General features: G+C 37.0%; 1 protein-coding gene across 1 annotated transcript in view; it reads left to right on the top strand.

Moving 5' to 3' along the window:
* Positions 1 to 17,500, top strand: part of LOC137970115 (luc7-like protein 3) — a 44,790-nt gene that overhangs the window by 2,642 nt on the left and 24,648 nt on the right. The window contains exons 3-4 of the mRNA XM_068816594.1: positions 4,991 to 5,030; positions 17,165 to 17,306. Coding sequence (XP_068672695.1) covers positions 4,991 to 5,030; positions 17,165 to 17,306 — 182 coding nt within the window. The remainder of the gene's footprint in view (positions 1 to 4,990; positions 5,031 to 17,164; positions 17,307 to 17,500) is intronic.

Consider the following 17,500-nt stretch of genomic DNA (forward strand, 5'->3'; position numbering starts at 1 on the left):
TTGTCTCAATTAAAAAAGCCCTTCATACCTTATGCTACGATAGTGTACTTAAGGACTCAGCAAAAACCAAAAAAATATGGGATAATGTTAACCTTATAATCAATAAAAAGCGGCCATACTCGAACATTGACAATCTGAAAGTTAAGGATAAAGATCTCCAGCATCCATCTTCAATATCAAATGCTATTAACAGGTACTTCTGCAATGTTCCAACTGAACTTGCATCGAAATTGCCTAAAGCAGATCACCACTACTCAACCTATATGAAGAGGAAAAAATCAACCTTTTGCTTGGCTCAGGTAAATGAAACTGAGGTTTATGTTCTGTTAGAAAGTATTGACACAAAGAAATCTTTTGGTTATGATAACGTACATCCGCTCTTATTATCCTCTGCTGCACTTGAAATATTTCAACTGCTGACACATGTCATAAATTTGTCACTTAAACATGGCATATTTTCTGATATCTTGAAAATTGCCAAAGTTATACCAATCTTTGAACAAGGCTCTCGTTCTTCATGCAATAACTATCGTCCCATATCAGTCCTTTCAGCACTAAGTAAAATTTTTGAGTGATGCATTCTTAACCAATTATCATTTTATCTCACCTATGAAGATATTTTGGTACCAAATCAATATGGCTTTAGATCTGGCATGACCACGGTTGACTGCTTGGTAGACCTTATAGATGAGATAACAAAAGCCCTTGACGAAGGAAACTATGCCATTTCCATATTTCTAGACCTAAGTAAAGCATTCGATACGGTCAACCATTATATCCTATTATCAAAACTTGACGTTTATGGCATACAAGACATTGAAAACAAGTGGCTTCGTTCTTACCTAAACAAAAGGAAGCAAAAAGTGTTTGTTAATGGCGTTGAATCTGACTTCCTAGAAATAAACTCAGGAGTACCCCAAGGGTCGATCTTAGGTCCGGTTCTTTTTCTAGTTGATATAAATGATATTGTTAATGCAACGAACTACTTTTCCATAAGACTATTTGCCGATGATACGTCGCTGACTGTGGCTGGTAAGGACCTAGATTTATTGCTACAGTTAATAAATTCTGAATTGCCAGCAATTTATGAATGGCTTTGTTCTAACAGATTAACTCTGAATTTAAGTAAAACAAAATACCTAGTTTTCCATCTGAGACAAAAAGTTAATTCTAACTTACACTTTCCTCTAAAAATTGCGACCAATATCTTGAGCAGTCGTATAACATTAAATACTTTATGTGGGGTAATAATTACGAAGCTCCATTATCAATTGTTAAAGCTGCAAAACCAAGCTGTAAGAGTTCCACTTCGAGATCATATTAGGCCTCATTATGTAAACCTTGGCCTAATTAAGCTCCCTGACATTGCTAAGCTAAATACCTGCCAACTGATTTATGATCACTTAGTACATGTAGATAAAAAGCCATCTAATTTCACATTGGCCTTGGTATCTGAGCAATATAATTATGATACAAGAAGTGCATCCCTGCAACACCTAAATCCTAGTAGCTTTACAATAGATATAAGAAAATTCTGCCCAACAGTTATAGGATGTTATTATTGGAATGATATTCCCTTATCTATACGCGAAAAGACAACTAAAAAATCGTTCAAAAGAGCACTTTTCAACTACCGTATTTACCCGTGTATAAGTCGACCCCCCATTTTTGATGGCAAAAAAGGCAATTTTTTAATTTCTTTGTTAAATGTTACTGGGACACTAATCTTGTATTCTTCGATTTCTGGAAATGTGGATACACAAAAAAATTAGGGCCTCAAGTGCTTAATAGTTTTGTGGTTCAGCCGTTGTTGTATATGCGGGCATTTTGTCCATGAGTTTCGAAAAAGTTCTCAGAAAATTGAACAAGTAAACCTCAAACTAACCTGTTTCGTTAAAGGGGTTTAAAGGATAAGCACAACATCACAGAAGCAGGATTCGATCTTTGAAAATAACTTGCAAACAATGCGAAAATGTGCAAGGTTTAATTGGTCCTTAACTTATAACAAACAAAACTCATAAACCAAGCAATACAAAGTTTGCAAAAGCATTTAAATCGGCCAGGTTTGTATAAAGAATAAAAAACAATCATTACCAACCAACCAGCATTTTCACGCAACATGAGTGACAATGCTTGCACGCAAACACGAGGTATTGCTCTAGGTTACTAAGCTGTTGAATGATCGCGTTTATTTGAAGAAACAGAAATGCCTTTTAGAGCTTTCCACCTTTGGAAAACGAAAATTTTCAGTGTCTATTTCATATTTGTGCTTGTGAGTATCTTCAACATTTAGATTTGGACAAATCCTTTTTCATTTCAACTGGAATTGCGTACATTCATTTTGAAGTCTTTTGTTGGCTTTTGTCCACTGCGTTCGTTATGCCCAAGACAACATTATTATGTTAATTTTGAATAAATTACATAGCTAGAACTTGGCTCAAAATTTTTGACCAGTGTATAAGTTGAGGGCGATTTTTGGAGCTTCTTTTGAGGCCATAAAAGGTCGATTTATACACGGGTAAATACAGTATTATCTTGCTCAGTATTAATCATCACCACGCCGACTCTCCAATGTTATCATATGTATCTTATATTATATATATATAACTGCAGACAGTACTGTTTCGGCCTTCTGGGCCTCATCAGTGCAGTGCTGATGTCTGGGATGAAGGTGAAGCTTATAAAGCCACCCCAAATGTCCCACACATGTGGTACATCTAAGCCATGCCAGAGTGCTCAAACTAGCGAGCTAGTGAGCATGCGCAATTGCTAGTGGCAATGACTCATCCCAGTAGAGTGCTCAATTTGGACATGAAAGCAAAAGCTTTGTAATGCCAAAGAGCTATATATATATATTTGTGTGTGTGTGTCTGTGTTTTCTCTTTTCCTCTCTTTATATATTTTTCATAGTTGTTGTAGAGTTCATACTTCTCTTTTTTCTCTTTTAACCTAAATAAAACTGTAATTTAATCAAAGGGCATGTAATTAGTTTAACTATATCTTGCCCTCTCCATTTATTCTTGTAACCTGATATTTAATTCCACAAATAGCATTGTCATCTTCAAATTTTGTAATACAATGTAAATGTAAAATAAATAAATGGAGGAAAATAAAAAAATAAAGATAAAAATAAATTTTAAATTTAAAGTAAGTGTTGCATTTCAGCACTGAAATAAAGTCACCTAGCTCGTTAGCTTCAGAATTGTTCTATTCCTTTTGCTGAATAGCTGAACTGTAAATTAGGGAATTTTAGCGGTTTTATTTCTTAAAATCACCCGGTAAACCTCACAACGATCAGGCTAATGGCAATGTTCCTTGTTTTCAACAGCACAAACTGGCGTGACAAAAATAGTTGGCCAATCAGAATGCGCTATTTGAGATTCAAAACAATAACAAACAATCGCTTTGCGTCTCGGGTGAAACTGGGCCTTTAAATCCCACAAAACAATGTGAAATGGAAAGCACTTTGCTGATTACTGTCTTTTGCAAAGAACTTATTTGGAAACAAGAAACAACTCCCTTGTGTTAAATTGCTCTAAAGTTAGTTTTATTTATTTCAATCATTCGGTTTCAAAAAGAATTTGCTCATACCTTATGTTTTTAGTGTTCTTTCTGTGCAAATGTTGGGGATTTCTTTAGCCGAACACTGAATTGTGCTAATGCAAAGTACATGTAAATCACACATGGTGTCAGGTCATGTTTTACCATCAACTTTCAAGGGAGATTTGAGCCTGGAATTTTTTTTTTCTTTTGGGCACCGAAGGCGCTAACAGCTATAAACATGTGTTTGGACAAGATGGAAGAGTTTAACCCTTTCACCCCTGAACTGACCTAAACCTGCCATACTTAGTATTTTTCTCTGTCTAATATCTGGGAACCCCCTGGAGTTAATGGGTTAAAGGAAAAGATCTAGCAGCTGTGAGTGATTGGCTAACAAAAAAGGTCTTCAAAAGTTGTGTAGTGTGTATGAAAAGTAGAGAGTGCTTAAATATTACCACCGAGTGTCCTTATTGAGGAAGCTTTCAAGCAAGGCTGTGCTGAAGGAGAAAATGTGTTACATCTCGCAAAGAAATGTTGCTTGAGTGTTGAAGAAGTCCAAAATTAATGTGGTTGATGCATTTAAAAAAGAAGAAACTAACCCACGTTAGAGCAGTGTAGAAAGCCCCTGAAACCCTCGTTAAACAACCTTTTCTCTATTTCAGAGTTAGAGCATTTACACTTGCTTATTGACGTTGTCCCGCTAATTCAAGTTATTTTTAATAGTTTTAATATGAAAGTTGTGTTTTTGTATTAACTCAAGTCTGGTAAAAACAGCATCATCATAATTATACAGGGTTGAAGTTTCTTTTTGATTGGTGCATTATTGTAGATGATCAAACATTAATTTTATGTTATTTTCTTAAGCCGTTGTAGGGCTGAAACTTAACTCCAGTGCTTGGTGGCCAGCCGGGCCACTTTCTTTCATTTCATGGCCACCTGGGACATGATTAAGTGGCTGTTTTTTATGTCTGTGGTTGGGTCTATTTTTTAGTAGATTAACAGTGATCAAATTAATCAAGAGGCAATACTGTGGAGGCAAACTTGTAGTGGTGAACATTCCTAAATCTTTTTAAACTTTTCCAGGCTTTTTGTTGAAGCTCGTAGTTACTGAGAATAATTTATGTTGATGCTCATTCCAGTACATAGATCTAAATGTTCTGTGTTCCAGATGAGTTTAAAAGGAAGCCTACATGTACCCTCAGAGTGTGTTATTTGAACAGGTCCTTCTGGAGACTTTATAGCCGTACATGTACAGTAGGTCTTGTTTTTTGGGATTTGATACATGTACTTGGCTTCTAGTGTATAACACTTCATGACTTGATATCCTTGACACAGGTATCCAGCTTTTCTTGAGATTTTACATTACACCCTCTTATCTGAAACATTGTCCCAAAGCACTGAGTAGGATACAGCTTTACATTACATGTTAATTTTTAATGTTTACTTGCAGGGCCTTGTGAAAAGGCACACGATGAAAGGCTGAGAAAGGAGTAAGTACATACTGTACATGTTTGAAATAAATTCAACATGAGTTGAAAATTCACAGATGCCGTACATTGTACTTGATACTGTACATGTAGATTGCTGCTCAATAATTATTATTAGTATAAATACACAGGTGATTATACAAAATCGCACGCTCTCACTGGCTCGCTATCTCGGATTATCAGCCGATAATCACCTCGACGGACAAAATGGCTGCCAGTAGTCGTTTTGCCACTGTAAGTGAAGATGATTTCGAGTTGAAATGTTTTTTTTTTCCCTTTTTGAAATAATCACCTGTGTATTTATGCTAAATTGTCAGGCTCAGTGATTATCGGTGAATATTCACGATAATCACTTCGCCTTCGGCGAATAATTGTTAATTATTGAACCTGGTACAGCTGTAGGTGGTGATGTACTTTGACAAATTCCTTTCTGGACCTGAAACATATCATTTGTGACCGTCCAGATGAAAAGGATGCTTAGCCACAAAGCGTTTCTAGTGCGTTTGTGTTCGGAACGCATTTGAAACCCAAGGTGTTTGAAACGAAGGAAAGTGTTTTATCTGTGTTTGAAATGCCAACCTGTGCTACATCTGTCAACAGTGAACTGCAATTTGCAGCAAGATTTTGTGAAAGACTTCTGAGATTACAATCAATTTTCGGTGATCTCGAAGAGATCTTGCAGATTCTGCTGGGCCATGCGTGACAATTCACTGTAAAAAGTAAACACTGTTTCCAAACCAAAGCGACTATTTCTAAAATACCGCAATATCACATAAATTTTGAAGGTATTATTTTAGTAAATGTGAAGAACAGCTCACCTCCACCTTCAATCGGTCGACTGTTGGTCGACACCAACACATTGCCAACAGGTTACTGACAAGTTACCGACCGTTGGCTAGACATCGACAAAACATTACACAAACGTTTTGCTACAAAAATGACGAGTTACCGACAGTCGGCTAGAGACCGACAAAACATTACACAAATGTTTTGCTACTAAAACAACAAACTTCAAACTCAGGTAAAACTGACACAATATCATTCATCAAAAGCATTTTGAATCGCCCTATACAGTGTAGTTCATTGCAAACTGGCATGTAATTCTATTTCATGTTAACACAATGCTGACGTTCGTTCTTTTTATTTTAATTTATAACTAATTAGGATAGTACGTGCACTCTCATTGGTCAATAGCGGTGTTTAGGTGAGAGTATGGAAACACAGCTGTGACATCACACAAATTTTGATTGGTTATGTACATGTAGTCAGAACTGCGTTTTGAATGGCCGCGTTTTGATCAGCCACGTCAATCTCTACAGGCTTTTCTCTCCCGCCTAACTTGATGTTGCCATGCAGGATTTTCAGGGAGCATGTTTCTGACTTTCCAAAGTACCGTTACGTAACAACTGTTACAGTACAGAGAGACATTCCAGACAGCAACGACACCTTTTTGTTAGACTCTTCAATCAACCACGGGGAGATAATGTACAAATGTACATCCATTTTGCCAGTGATATCTTGGAAGAAAAACCTGGCCCTTAAAGTAAGCATGATCTCCTCAGCATCATTGAAGCCTTCTGGGCAGAAGCGTTTCACTAAATGTATACAGTACTGCTCAAACGTAAGTTACCACCCTCGCACGTGACACGATTCGCATCGCACACTACAGGAATCATGTCAGGCGCGATGGTAAGAAATCTGTAAGTGCAGTGGCTTGACGTTCGTGCGTGATTTTAATTGACTTTTTGTTTTAAATTTTAACCGTAAAAGGTGTTTGTGAAAGGCCAATGTTCGAAGAAAATGTGCCTATAGTAAATTGCAGTATCTTCGTATGTGAAAATGTGGCAATTGGTGAGCACATTTCATTGTTTACAAAGCTTTGTTCGCCGATCGACAAACCGTGAATCAAGCGCTTTTGTAAGGAAAGTAAGTTTTCATATTATGTACGCATTTTCAAGATAATAATAATCTTAGGTTTGTGTTTCCTTGTGGAGACTCGCACTGAAAATTTTAAATGCAAATTTTAACCCGATGGTCAAAGAATCAAATGCTTCAGATAATTTATGCCTTATCGAGTTGAGAACGTTTGCAATTTAGATGATTCCCATACAATTTAACAAATCAAAAATTGCTTTTGCTTACTCACGCAACTGCATAGAGATAATTTATACGCGAAATTGATTGATTTTGCGTAACACATTAGTTCCTAATATATGCCAGAAATTTACGCTTCGATTATTCTTGCGCTACGCGAATTGACTTAGTCACCCCTATCTTGCCAAATTAACTCCTCAAAATGAAGTGTGACACTTTCCCTTTGAACGTCTGTCCCTTTGTCTGTCTCCAAGTTTCATCGTTCATTCATCAATTTTTTTTTTAACTTAACTCTTCTGAAAATTAATTATTTGCAAGCATAAGAGCACTCTGGTAAATAACTGTGCTGCACATCATGAGATCCAACTTGGATACACAGCGCATTCCTTTGATAACGTAACAGACTCATGCCCTGCAGTATTGAATGGATCACAGCCCAGGCGCACGTATGTACACCAAGTTCTTCATTTATGTGAAAAATGGATTGTTTCACAGTTGCCTACAAAAAAATGTTCATTGAAGAGTGTTGCATGACCCTGTTGTAGCAGCATTGTGTCATTTGTGCGCGGAAGGAGACTAAACATGGAAAGGAGTTGAGATCTTCACACGTAACAAAATCGTACAAGTTGTATCCAGGCGCACGTATGTACACCAAGTTCTTCATTTATGTGAAAAATGGATTGTTTCACAGTTCCCTACAAAAAAATGTTCATTGAAGAGTGTTGCATGACCCTGTTGTAGCAGCATTGTGTCATTTGTGCGCGGAAGGAAACTAAACATGGAAAGGAGTTGAGATCTTCACACGTAACAAAATCGTACAAGTTGTATCCAGTGAACGTTTTGAATCGGTACTTTCGTTCCCTTTCCATTTTGAAGGTCCTTAAAGTGCCATCACGATCAAATTTTTATCCCTTGAATTTTTAGTTTTATCACATAGAATACCAGGAAAGATTAAAAATGCTGTTTACCGTTTGGAAATATTTGCATTGGTTCCGGAGATATTTAAGTTTGAATGTGTAAAATATGCAAATGAGAAGACTGATGACGTCATTCCCTCAACCAAAATATAACATCAAGTATATAAATAGAGCTACATTGTATCTTGGTCAATTTACAGCAGAGACCATTGAAACTTTGTGGGCTAATAGTTCTGCAGGCAACACACCTACGACTATAAAGAAATTAGTTTCCATGACAATTCACTCTTTTCCCGTCCCCTCCAACCTGATTTTAATATTTTTGGGGAATTTAAGGAGGCTCGAAAGGGTTTTCAGCTGAGCACACGCGCATAAGCCACACTCGCAATTCGTAAGCTGCTCGGGTTAGCTCATGATTCAAAGTGCTATCACGATCAAATTTTTATCCCTTGAATTTTTAGTTTTATCACACACAATACCAGGAAAGATTAAAAATGCTGTTTACCGTTTGGAAATATTTGCAGGTCACTAGAAATAAACATACCGCTAATTTCGCTCATTTTTCTGCTAATTCCTTTATATAAGGAAGATAAATAGACATCTCCTATACACGAAAACTACGAAAATTCTTCACAAACGGTTTAATGGTCACTTAAATCCGTTTGTGTTGGCCCGTAACGCCACTCGCGCGCGGCCTCGAATGAGCCGGTGACGCATGCGTAAATGCTGATCTTGTAACCCCCTCATTTTTTGTGATTTTGCAACTTCATTTCTTGCAAGTTAGCTTAGATTAACTTAAACCGTTTGCCTTTCAAATTTAAAAAAAATCCGTAGGTGAAAAAAAAATTAGAGACATTTCAAAAAAACTTATTTTTCTGGAAAACTGACCTACAGATTTTGTTAAATTTTAAATATTTTAGAGATTGTTTCTAACATTATCTGGTAACACTGAATGGGAAGATTTCACAATCCCATTTTTTAAAAAAAGACAATATATCTTGATTTTAAGGCTCAAAGAAGTGCCTTATATCGTTGCCATGGTAACGTTATTTTGGAGGAAAATGTATTGTGAGAAATCTATGATGAGTATTTAATACCCTGGCCAAATTTTATCTTGATATGATTACCCTAACTGTATCTAAGCACACTATGGTAAACGTCCATGTATAAGCCGCATCCGTAGATAAGCCGCACCCCGAATTTAGAAGCGCAGATTTTGGAAAAAAATGTAATACAATAAAGTTTGAAGTTCCAGTAACGTTCTATTGCTATAAACCAACAAGGACAAACAATCAAGGTTTCACCATAAAGTTGAAATTCCTTCGATATTGAAACAAAGTGAACGAGTGCTTAGTAGCCAAGCTTTAAAAGTGGGAGGAGTCTGGGCCAGGGCCTGGGTATTATGACTACGTCTATAAAGATGTACCCGCAACAGATCATCATGCAGATCAGGAGCTTGATATCGCAGTCGACAAATTTGCCGTTGTGGTCAAGGACAACGAAACAGTCGGCCATTTACCTCGCGAGTACTCGCGAATTTTGTGGTATTTTATCGCACATGGCGGAAAGAAAAGCGTGAAAGTGACTGGCTGAAGACGTCACTGCAAACAGCTGTGCAGAGGAATGGAGATTCCTTGTAGGTTGGTGTTTACTTGTTTCGAGTAAAACGAAAATTAATCGCTTGAAAGAACTCTTGGAGAGCAAGATTTGCGGATAAACACTTGAAGACACAAGCGGCTCCTTTAGGAGACACCACTCATTAAAAAGGCGATGAACAACAGCAACATGCTCTCAGTTTCTTTTATGTTTCTTTACTGAGATCTTAAGAAGTTGTATGAATGTTAATTAGGGTTTTTAAAACTCCAAACACAGATGTATCCATGGATAAGCCACACCCTTGATTTTTGGCTTCAATTTTGTGAAAAAAAGTGCGGCTTATACATGGACGTTTACGGTATGTTTATTATTGGGTTGCCAGTATGGCAAACCCAGTCGAGGTCTGCGTTTAGTTTGTTTGTTTTATTTTTATTATTTTATTTTATTTTATTATTTTTGTTTTTTCCGTGTCGGTAAAAGTCTTGCCTGTCACTCCCCTGGTAAGTGGTGTCTTTGTGCATAGAGCCTTCTGCGCGTATTTCCTTAGGATCGAGAGGATAGTGGAACTGCGTAGATTTCTCTGGTGGACACAGTAGCATCATTAACTTAGCCTGCAATGGCGTCGAAAGTCATGTAACGCAAATGGCGTTTTAGTGGATCTTTGAACAAAATATACCCTTATGAAGCTCAATAATGGCAAGTCAATTGGATATACAGGCAAGCATTTTCTTGTTATTCAAGGAAAAGGTTCTTCAGGAAACCTGAAGTACATGGTATTAAATTTGACACGATTGAGTTTCTTGTCTTCACGCACACACAATGAAATAGGAAGAGGTTTTCGCCTCTAAGAACAAATATGTTGTTTGTTTCAATAAATTTTTCGCTGGAAAAGGATTCTGTGGTATTTTCTGCCTTTGTGAATTATAATATCATGTGTATTGAATTTTCGAGCTTAAGGTTGAAATGTGATATGGGAGAAGTTTTTTAGTATTGCTCTGTAAGCAGGAAGGGTTCACAGGCCTGTTGGAAGCGTGCTTGAGTTTCAACAAAATGAGCCCCAAAATCAGTGAAAAATTGTGACACAGATGAATAATAAAGTAGCTGCTATTTCCAAAATGATGGAATTACCTGGTGATAAAATATACCGTCGTACGCGTCTTGGAGAGTAAATTTTGACTTTGCATAAACAAGAGTTGGGCGATTGTGATCTTTGTTTTGACTTCGCTCATTTCATTGTCAAACTTTATAACACTTGACACAAAAAGAAACTTACAAAAACCTGGTATCTTGCCATCATTTGACACAGATACTTCACTGTTTGGCGAGTAAACATGGCGCGGTAACTTAATCACGGCGCCCGCTGAATTCCGGCTATGTCACTTTCGATTTTGCGATTTATTTGAACGTAGCAAAATTCTCCCAAAATGTTTGTTGCTGATCTTAACTTTTTATATTCTATATTCACACTTCAAAATTAATGTTGTTTTCATGTCGTAAATATTTTATTCTCGATCGACTGTCCCAGAAACTTCCTTCTGCTCTTTCTAAAAACTGTGTATCAATAGTTATTTGCTTTTGCATCAATATTTGTTTTGCATAAAGCAAGCTAACAAAATCTGTACCTTGCTGAGTTCGCATTTGTTAGCATTAATAGTATTTTTAGTCAGATGCTTCTGTTTTATGAGGGGTTTATTGTTTTGGTCTCCCATCCTGACACTAACCCTGCCGGGGAGGGATGAACTTCAGTGAACTTTAGTATAACAAATCTGTCAGATGCTCAGAGGGCACACTTGTGGTGAAAAGAAGTTGTGAGGGAACTTGAAATTATCAACATGTCAGCCCAGAAGCCAGTGTTTCTTGCTTCTCTTTTATTTGTTATTCTTCGGAGACTGGAAGCTGGAATGCTGTATTTCAATACCACACAATTCAGTGCCTTCTGATTTTCTGTGACACGTATCACAGGCAACCCAGTGTATGCTACACGGAAGCATCTCGTTTGTTTGAAAAAAGGAGAAACTATTTCGAGCCTCCTTAAGCTAGAAAAACATTGAACAAGGCCACAAACTCAACCTACATGTAATATCTTTATATGCTTGCAGGATCATGCAGGTGAGGCACTATTGGCAAATCTCAAAATAGAATGCTAAAGGTGGCCTGTAAAGCCTTTAATATTAGGGAGGCCTGGAACCTAGTATGTTGCCATGGTAACACAAATTGTTTGCTCATATTGTTAAGCACATCTACTGGAATCTTACTGCAAAGAATCAAGTATTTCTGATACAAATTGGGTGAAATATTTTTCATGATCATATTTGATCAAAATTCGGTTGAGCTTTTGACATCCATCACTTGGCTAATTTGCATATTTTACAAACTTGAATATCTCCCAAACAAAAAGAGATTTGAAAATGGTAAACAGCATTCTTGTTCTCAGACAGACCGCATGTTTATTTCCTTAAATGGCTTAGAAGGGAAGATGCAAATCTCATCATAATGGCACTTTAAATTATTTAGCTTCAGAAATGTGTCTAAAAAAAAGTGAAGTTCATTCATATTTGACAAAACTTATAATGTCTGCTCGGGAAATTCATGCAGAAGATCTGACTCATATTAAAACTAGATGCTTCTGTGAAGCATACACTGGTTTGCCTGTGGTACGTGCTACAGAAAATCAGAAGGCACTGAATTGTGTGGTATTGAAATACAGCATTCCAGTCTCTGAAGAATAACAAAATAATAAAAGAGAAGCGAGAAACATTGGCTTCTGGGCTGACATGTTGATAATTTTCAAGTTCCCTCACAATTTCTTTTCACCACAAGTGTGCCCTCTCAGCATCTGAAAGCTTTGTAATACTAAACTTCACTGAAGTCAAGCCCTGTTTCGCGGGGTTAGTGTTAGGATGGGAGACCAAAACAGTAAACCCCTCATAAAAAACAGAAACATCTGACTAAAAATACTATTAACGCTAACAAATGCGAACTCAGCAAGGTACAGATTCTGTTAGCTTGCTTTATGCAAAACAAATATTGATGAAAAAGCAAATAACTATTGATACACAGTTTTCAGAAAGAGCAGAAGGAAGTTTCCCGGACGGTCGATCGAGAATAAAATATTTACGACATGAAAACAACATTAATTTTGAATCGTGAATATAGAATATAAAAAGTTACGATCAGCGACAAACATTTTGGGAGATTTTTGCTACGTTCAAGTAAATTGCATAATCGAAAGTGACATGGCCGGAATTCAGCGGGCGCCGTGATTAAGTTACCGCGGCATGTTTACTCGCCAAACAGTGAAGCATCTGTGTCAAATGATGGCAAGATACCGGGTTTTTGTAAGTTTCTTTTTCTGTCAAGTGTTATAAAGGTTGACAATGAAATGAGCGAAGTCAAAACAAAGATCACAATGGCCCAACTCTTGTTTATGTAAAGTCAAAATTTACTCTCCAAGACGCGTACGACGTTATTTATCACCAGGTAATTCCATCATTTTGGAAATAGCAGCTACTTTGTTATTCATCTGCGTCACAAGTTTTCACTGATTTTGGGGCTCATTTTATTGAAACTCAAGCACGCTTCCAACAGGCCTGTGAACCCTTACTAGCTACACTTCCTGCTTACAGAGCAATACTAAAAAACTTCTCCCATAGCACATTTGAACCTTAAGCTCGAAAATTCAATACACAACATGATATTATAATTCACAAAGGCAGAAAATACCACAGAATCCTTTTCCAGCAAAATATTTATTGAAACAAACAACATATTTGCTCTTAGAGGCGAAAACCTCTTCCTATTTCATTGCGTGCATGAAGACAAGAAACTCAATCGTGTCAAATTACCATGAACTTCAGGTAAATATTACAGCTCACTTTGATTTCGTCTCGACGGGCGATAGATTGTTGTCGAAGTCCAGTGCTCATCGCTTTTGAGATTCCTGCCTATTTTATCCAACTGACTTTCCATTATTGAGCTCCATAAGGGTATATTTTGTTTAAGGATCCACTAAAACGCCATTCAGGTTACATGACTTTCGACGCCATTGCAGGCTAAGTTAATGATTCTACTGTGTCCATCAGAGAAATCTAAGCAGTTCCACTACCCTCTCGATCCTAAGAAAATACTTGCAGAAAGCTCTATCCACAAAGACACCACTTACCAGGGGAGTGACAGGCAAGACTTTTACCGACACGGGAAAAAAAAAAAAAAGAAAACAAACAAACAAAACGCAGACCTCGACTGGGTTTGCCCATAGGCAACCCAGTAATTATTATTATGCACATGTTAATTATTCTGTTTGAAATACAATGAAATGTGATGCTTGTGTTTGGAACGCGATGAAACGCTGTTGAATAAAACATTTAAATTTGTTTGAAACACTGTTTTGAAACGCATTTGGGAAGAAATGGTCTAAGAATCCTTTTCATCTGGACGGTCATATTTCATTCGTTGATTCATTCATCACGGGAACATTAGAATCCACAAATGACCAGCTCCCAATGTCAGTGGTTTCAGAACTCAGTTGGTTGGAGCGTCGCACTGGTATCACAATGTCCAGGGTTTGAGCCCCGTTGGTGTCCTGAATTTGTCAGGTTTCTCTATACAATTGCATTCATAACTGCGAGAATCATAGCTTCACTTGATTTCATTTCTGCAGTTCAGTATGTGATTCATTTCATTCATTTAAAAAAGCACTTGATTTCATTTCCCCAGTTCAATATGTGATTCATTTCATATATTATTTCAGTCATTTAAAAAAGCATTACACCACAAGAAAAGATATAGCTCAGCAAGCTATAAAAAGGTTTCAAAAAATATCCCTGCTAAGTTACAGATCAACTACCAAGGGTATTACAGTAATGCTCAAAGATAAGCAAACCATCAAAGGCATTGATAATGAATCTTAGTCAACGAGTTTGCAAATTAGTTTCTTTTCATTCAATGCATTTGTTGTTCAGTTTAGCACCTTTAAATTGTGTTGTCGATACATGCATGTAATTTGAGTGAGACAAAGTAAACAATGCATGATTATCAATCAATGCAAGTTGACTGCAGGGGAGTCGCAAAAGAAATCCTTAGAAACAAGGAAAAAATTCTCACGTTTAATCAGCTAGAGAGAACCGTTATTGACTGAGGTTCTGAGGTTACATGTAGTTTTGTTTCTACCAATTTCTTGTATCAAATAACACCTAATCGATATACTGTACCACCAAGATCTCCAGGCTAGCGAAAGGGTTTTTGAAACTGTAACATGTCTTAATGAGCAGACAAATTGAAAAGACATTGTTTATATATGTGTAACATGCAACTGCATATGGACTAGGGCTAGGACTAGTTAAGGTTGCCTCGTTCCATGAGATAAAACCCAATGCTGTTCTTTCTTTTTCTGTGGTTCTCCGCCAAGTCTCTTTCAGTCTGCCACGACTTCTTGCCTCTGGAGCCCTCATTAATGCTGTCTTGGGATGTTTATTGGGATCCATTCTGATAATGTGGCCGATGAACTTCCAGCGCCGCCAGAAGATTGATTTTGCTCACTGATGGTGCTGATGTTAGCCCGGTTGCGATTCTCCTCGTTTGATATTTTCATAAGCCTTCTCAGACTTTTATGTAGAAATATGTGTAGCTAGGATTCTTTCTGTATTGGTAAAAATAATACTTGTTGTAATGCCCATATGCCACGAAATCGTGGTTTGTGTGATGTTGAGCTTTTGTGGTATGGTGACCTTTCCTCCCCTCTCTACTGAAGTTGATTAAATTTACATGTATCTTGCAAGGAACTGAAGGTTCGTTCAGTTCGCTCGGTATTAAGAGGATTGTTTTTGGGAACAATTGGAGAGTTAAAAACTGAACCATTTAATTTGGTTGTTTTCATACATATGTTAAAATTTAAATTTAAAATTTATTATTCATGCTAAAACCGTGGAACACATTGTTCTTGTCACTACATCGTCATGTATAATTTTATCTCAAATAAATTTTTTTATGAAGCAATTTTTTATCCATGCTAAAACAGTGCAACACATTAGTCTTTTCACTACATCATCATGTACAATTTTATCTCAAATAATTTTTTTTTATGAAGCAATAGACCACTACAAATGTGGACAAAATCACTGTCCTCAGTGCTTTAGGTTCATGTAGTTGCATGTTGGGAAGCTATTCACTGATGTCTGTCATTGGCATGTTCGCAAGTGCAAAAAAAAAGTGTTTGCTTGTTAATTATGGAAATTATAGTCATTGAATTGTTTTGCTCACTTTAAGTGTTATTGTGTAACTTCAGTTAGTGAGTAAATACATAACATGGCTATGCAACATGAAAAAGTCTGAAAACATGTACCTTTTTGTTTTTCAACTTTGCAAAGCAATTGCCAGCAATTGGGCAATTGCTTTTCAAATGTATCGATGAACCTATTTTGATGCAATAATACTTTAGAAAGTATTCAGACTTTGGTCATCACATTTGGGTTTGCATTCAAGGCACTTGCAAATGCATTGAAACTCAAACACAAGATTGGAGACCAGTTTGAAAGGCATTTGGTGATTCACTTGTCTCTGGGCAGTACTGTACTTTTCTTTGGTCAAATTGTTTAGCTTTGGAAAAGTTAGGGAATTTATGCAGGATGTTTGGGTTTGTACTCTTTGTCCAAAGAAAGGTAAATCCCCTGGAAATTTTACTAAAAAATTGAAGCGGAGTTGTTAAGCGTTCTTATACTGTATAATTATAGACCGGGCACTGGTGGCTCAGTTGTTTGAGCACCGGGCTGTCACAAGGGAGGCTGTGAGTTCAACTCCGGCTGGACCAACTCTCAGGGTCTTTAAATTTTGAGGAGAAAGTGCTGCGTTTGTATTATGACATCATTCTGCAAATGGTTAGACTCTCTAGTCTCGGATGAGGACGATAAGTCGTAGGCCCAGTCTCACAACCCTTCAATGTTCATAATCCTATGGGACGTAAAATAACCCACACACTTCTCGCAAAGAGTAGGGCATGTAGTCCCAGGTGTTGTGGTCTGTCTTCTATGGTGTATCATGGTTGGGAGGATAAATGCTCGGAGATGCTAGCTACACCAAGCTACTCTAAAATCCGAGGGTAAAGAAAGATATACAATAATTATGATATAATGAAATACATGTGCAGGATAATAGTTACATGTGTATGAAAATGGGGATGACAATCATGACTGTATTTTATTCACAGAATCCTTTGTTCTGTCATTAATCCCTCAGTAGGGTTTTACTGTCATCAGAGAGAGATGCAGTATAACAATTTTGTTTCTAAGTTTTGGAGTGTAATCACCAAAACATGTGAAACATGAAGTGTCAGTTCATCATTTTTTGTTGACTGGCCCAACATTTTGGCTTCTCTAACATACAGATGTACTGTACCTTGTTCAGATATATGGTTTACATGGTCATCTTACATGTAGTTTAGTTACATTTACAAAATGCAAAGAAGCTGCTACAAAAAAATGCCATTTTTTTTAAAATACATGTATGTCTCTGTTAATTCTTGTTTAACCTTAACAGATATCAGGAAAGTACTCGTTTCAAGAAAATGAGGTATGAAGATGATTTTCTGAGATACCTCCAGAATATTATGGCCGATGTAGACAGGCGGATAAGAAGAGGACATGCGCGATTAAATCTCAGCCGGGCTCAGGAGGAGAAGGTTTGTTATGTGGCTCATCAATACTGTACCATCAAATTAATTATGGAGAGTTGTTGCCTAACTCTAGCAAGGTCAGCTCCATTTAATTTTCATTCTACTGTACTACAACAATACAAGAAATAAATATTGTGGTGTAATTTTTTCCCAAGAAAAATGTAACATTCTCATGCATGGCTTGCATAACAGGGTCTCAA

Source organism: Montipora foliosa, chromosome 9 (genome assembly GCF_036669935.1).
Source record: "Montipora foliosa isolate CH-2021 chromosome 9, ASM3666993v2, whole genome shotgun sequence".
Taxonomy (NCBI): Eukaryota; Metazoa; Cnidaria; class Anthozoa; order Scleractinia; family Acroporidae; genus Montipora; species Montipora foliosa.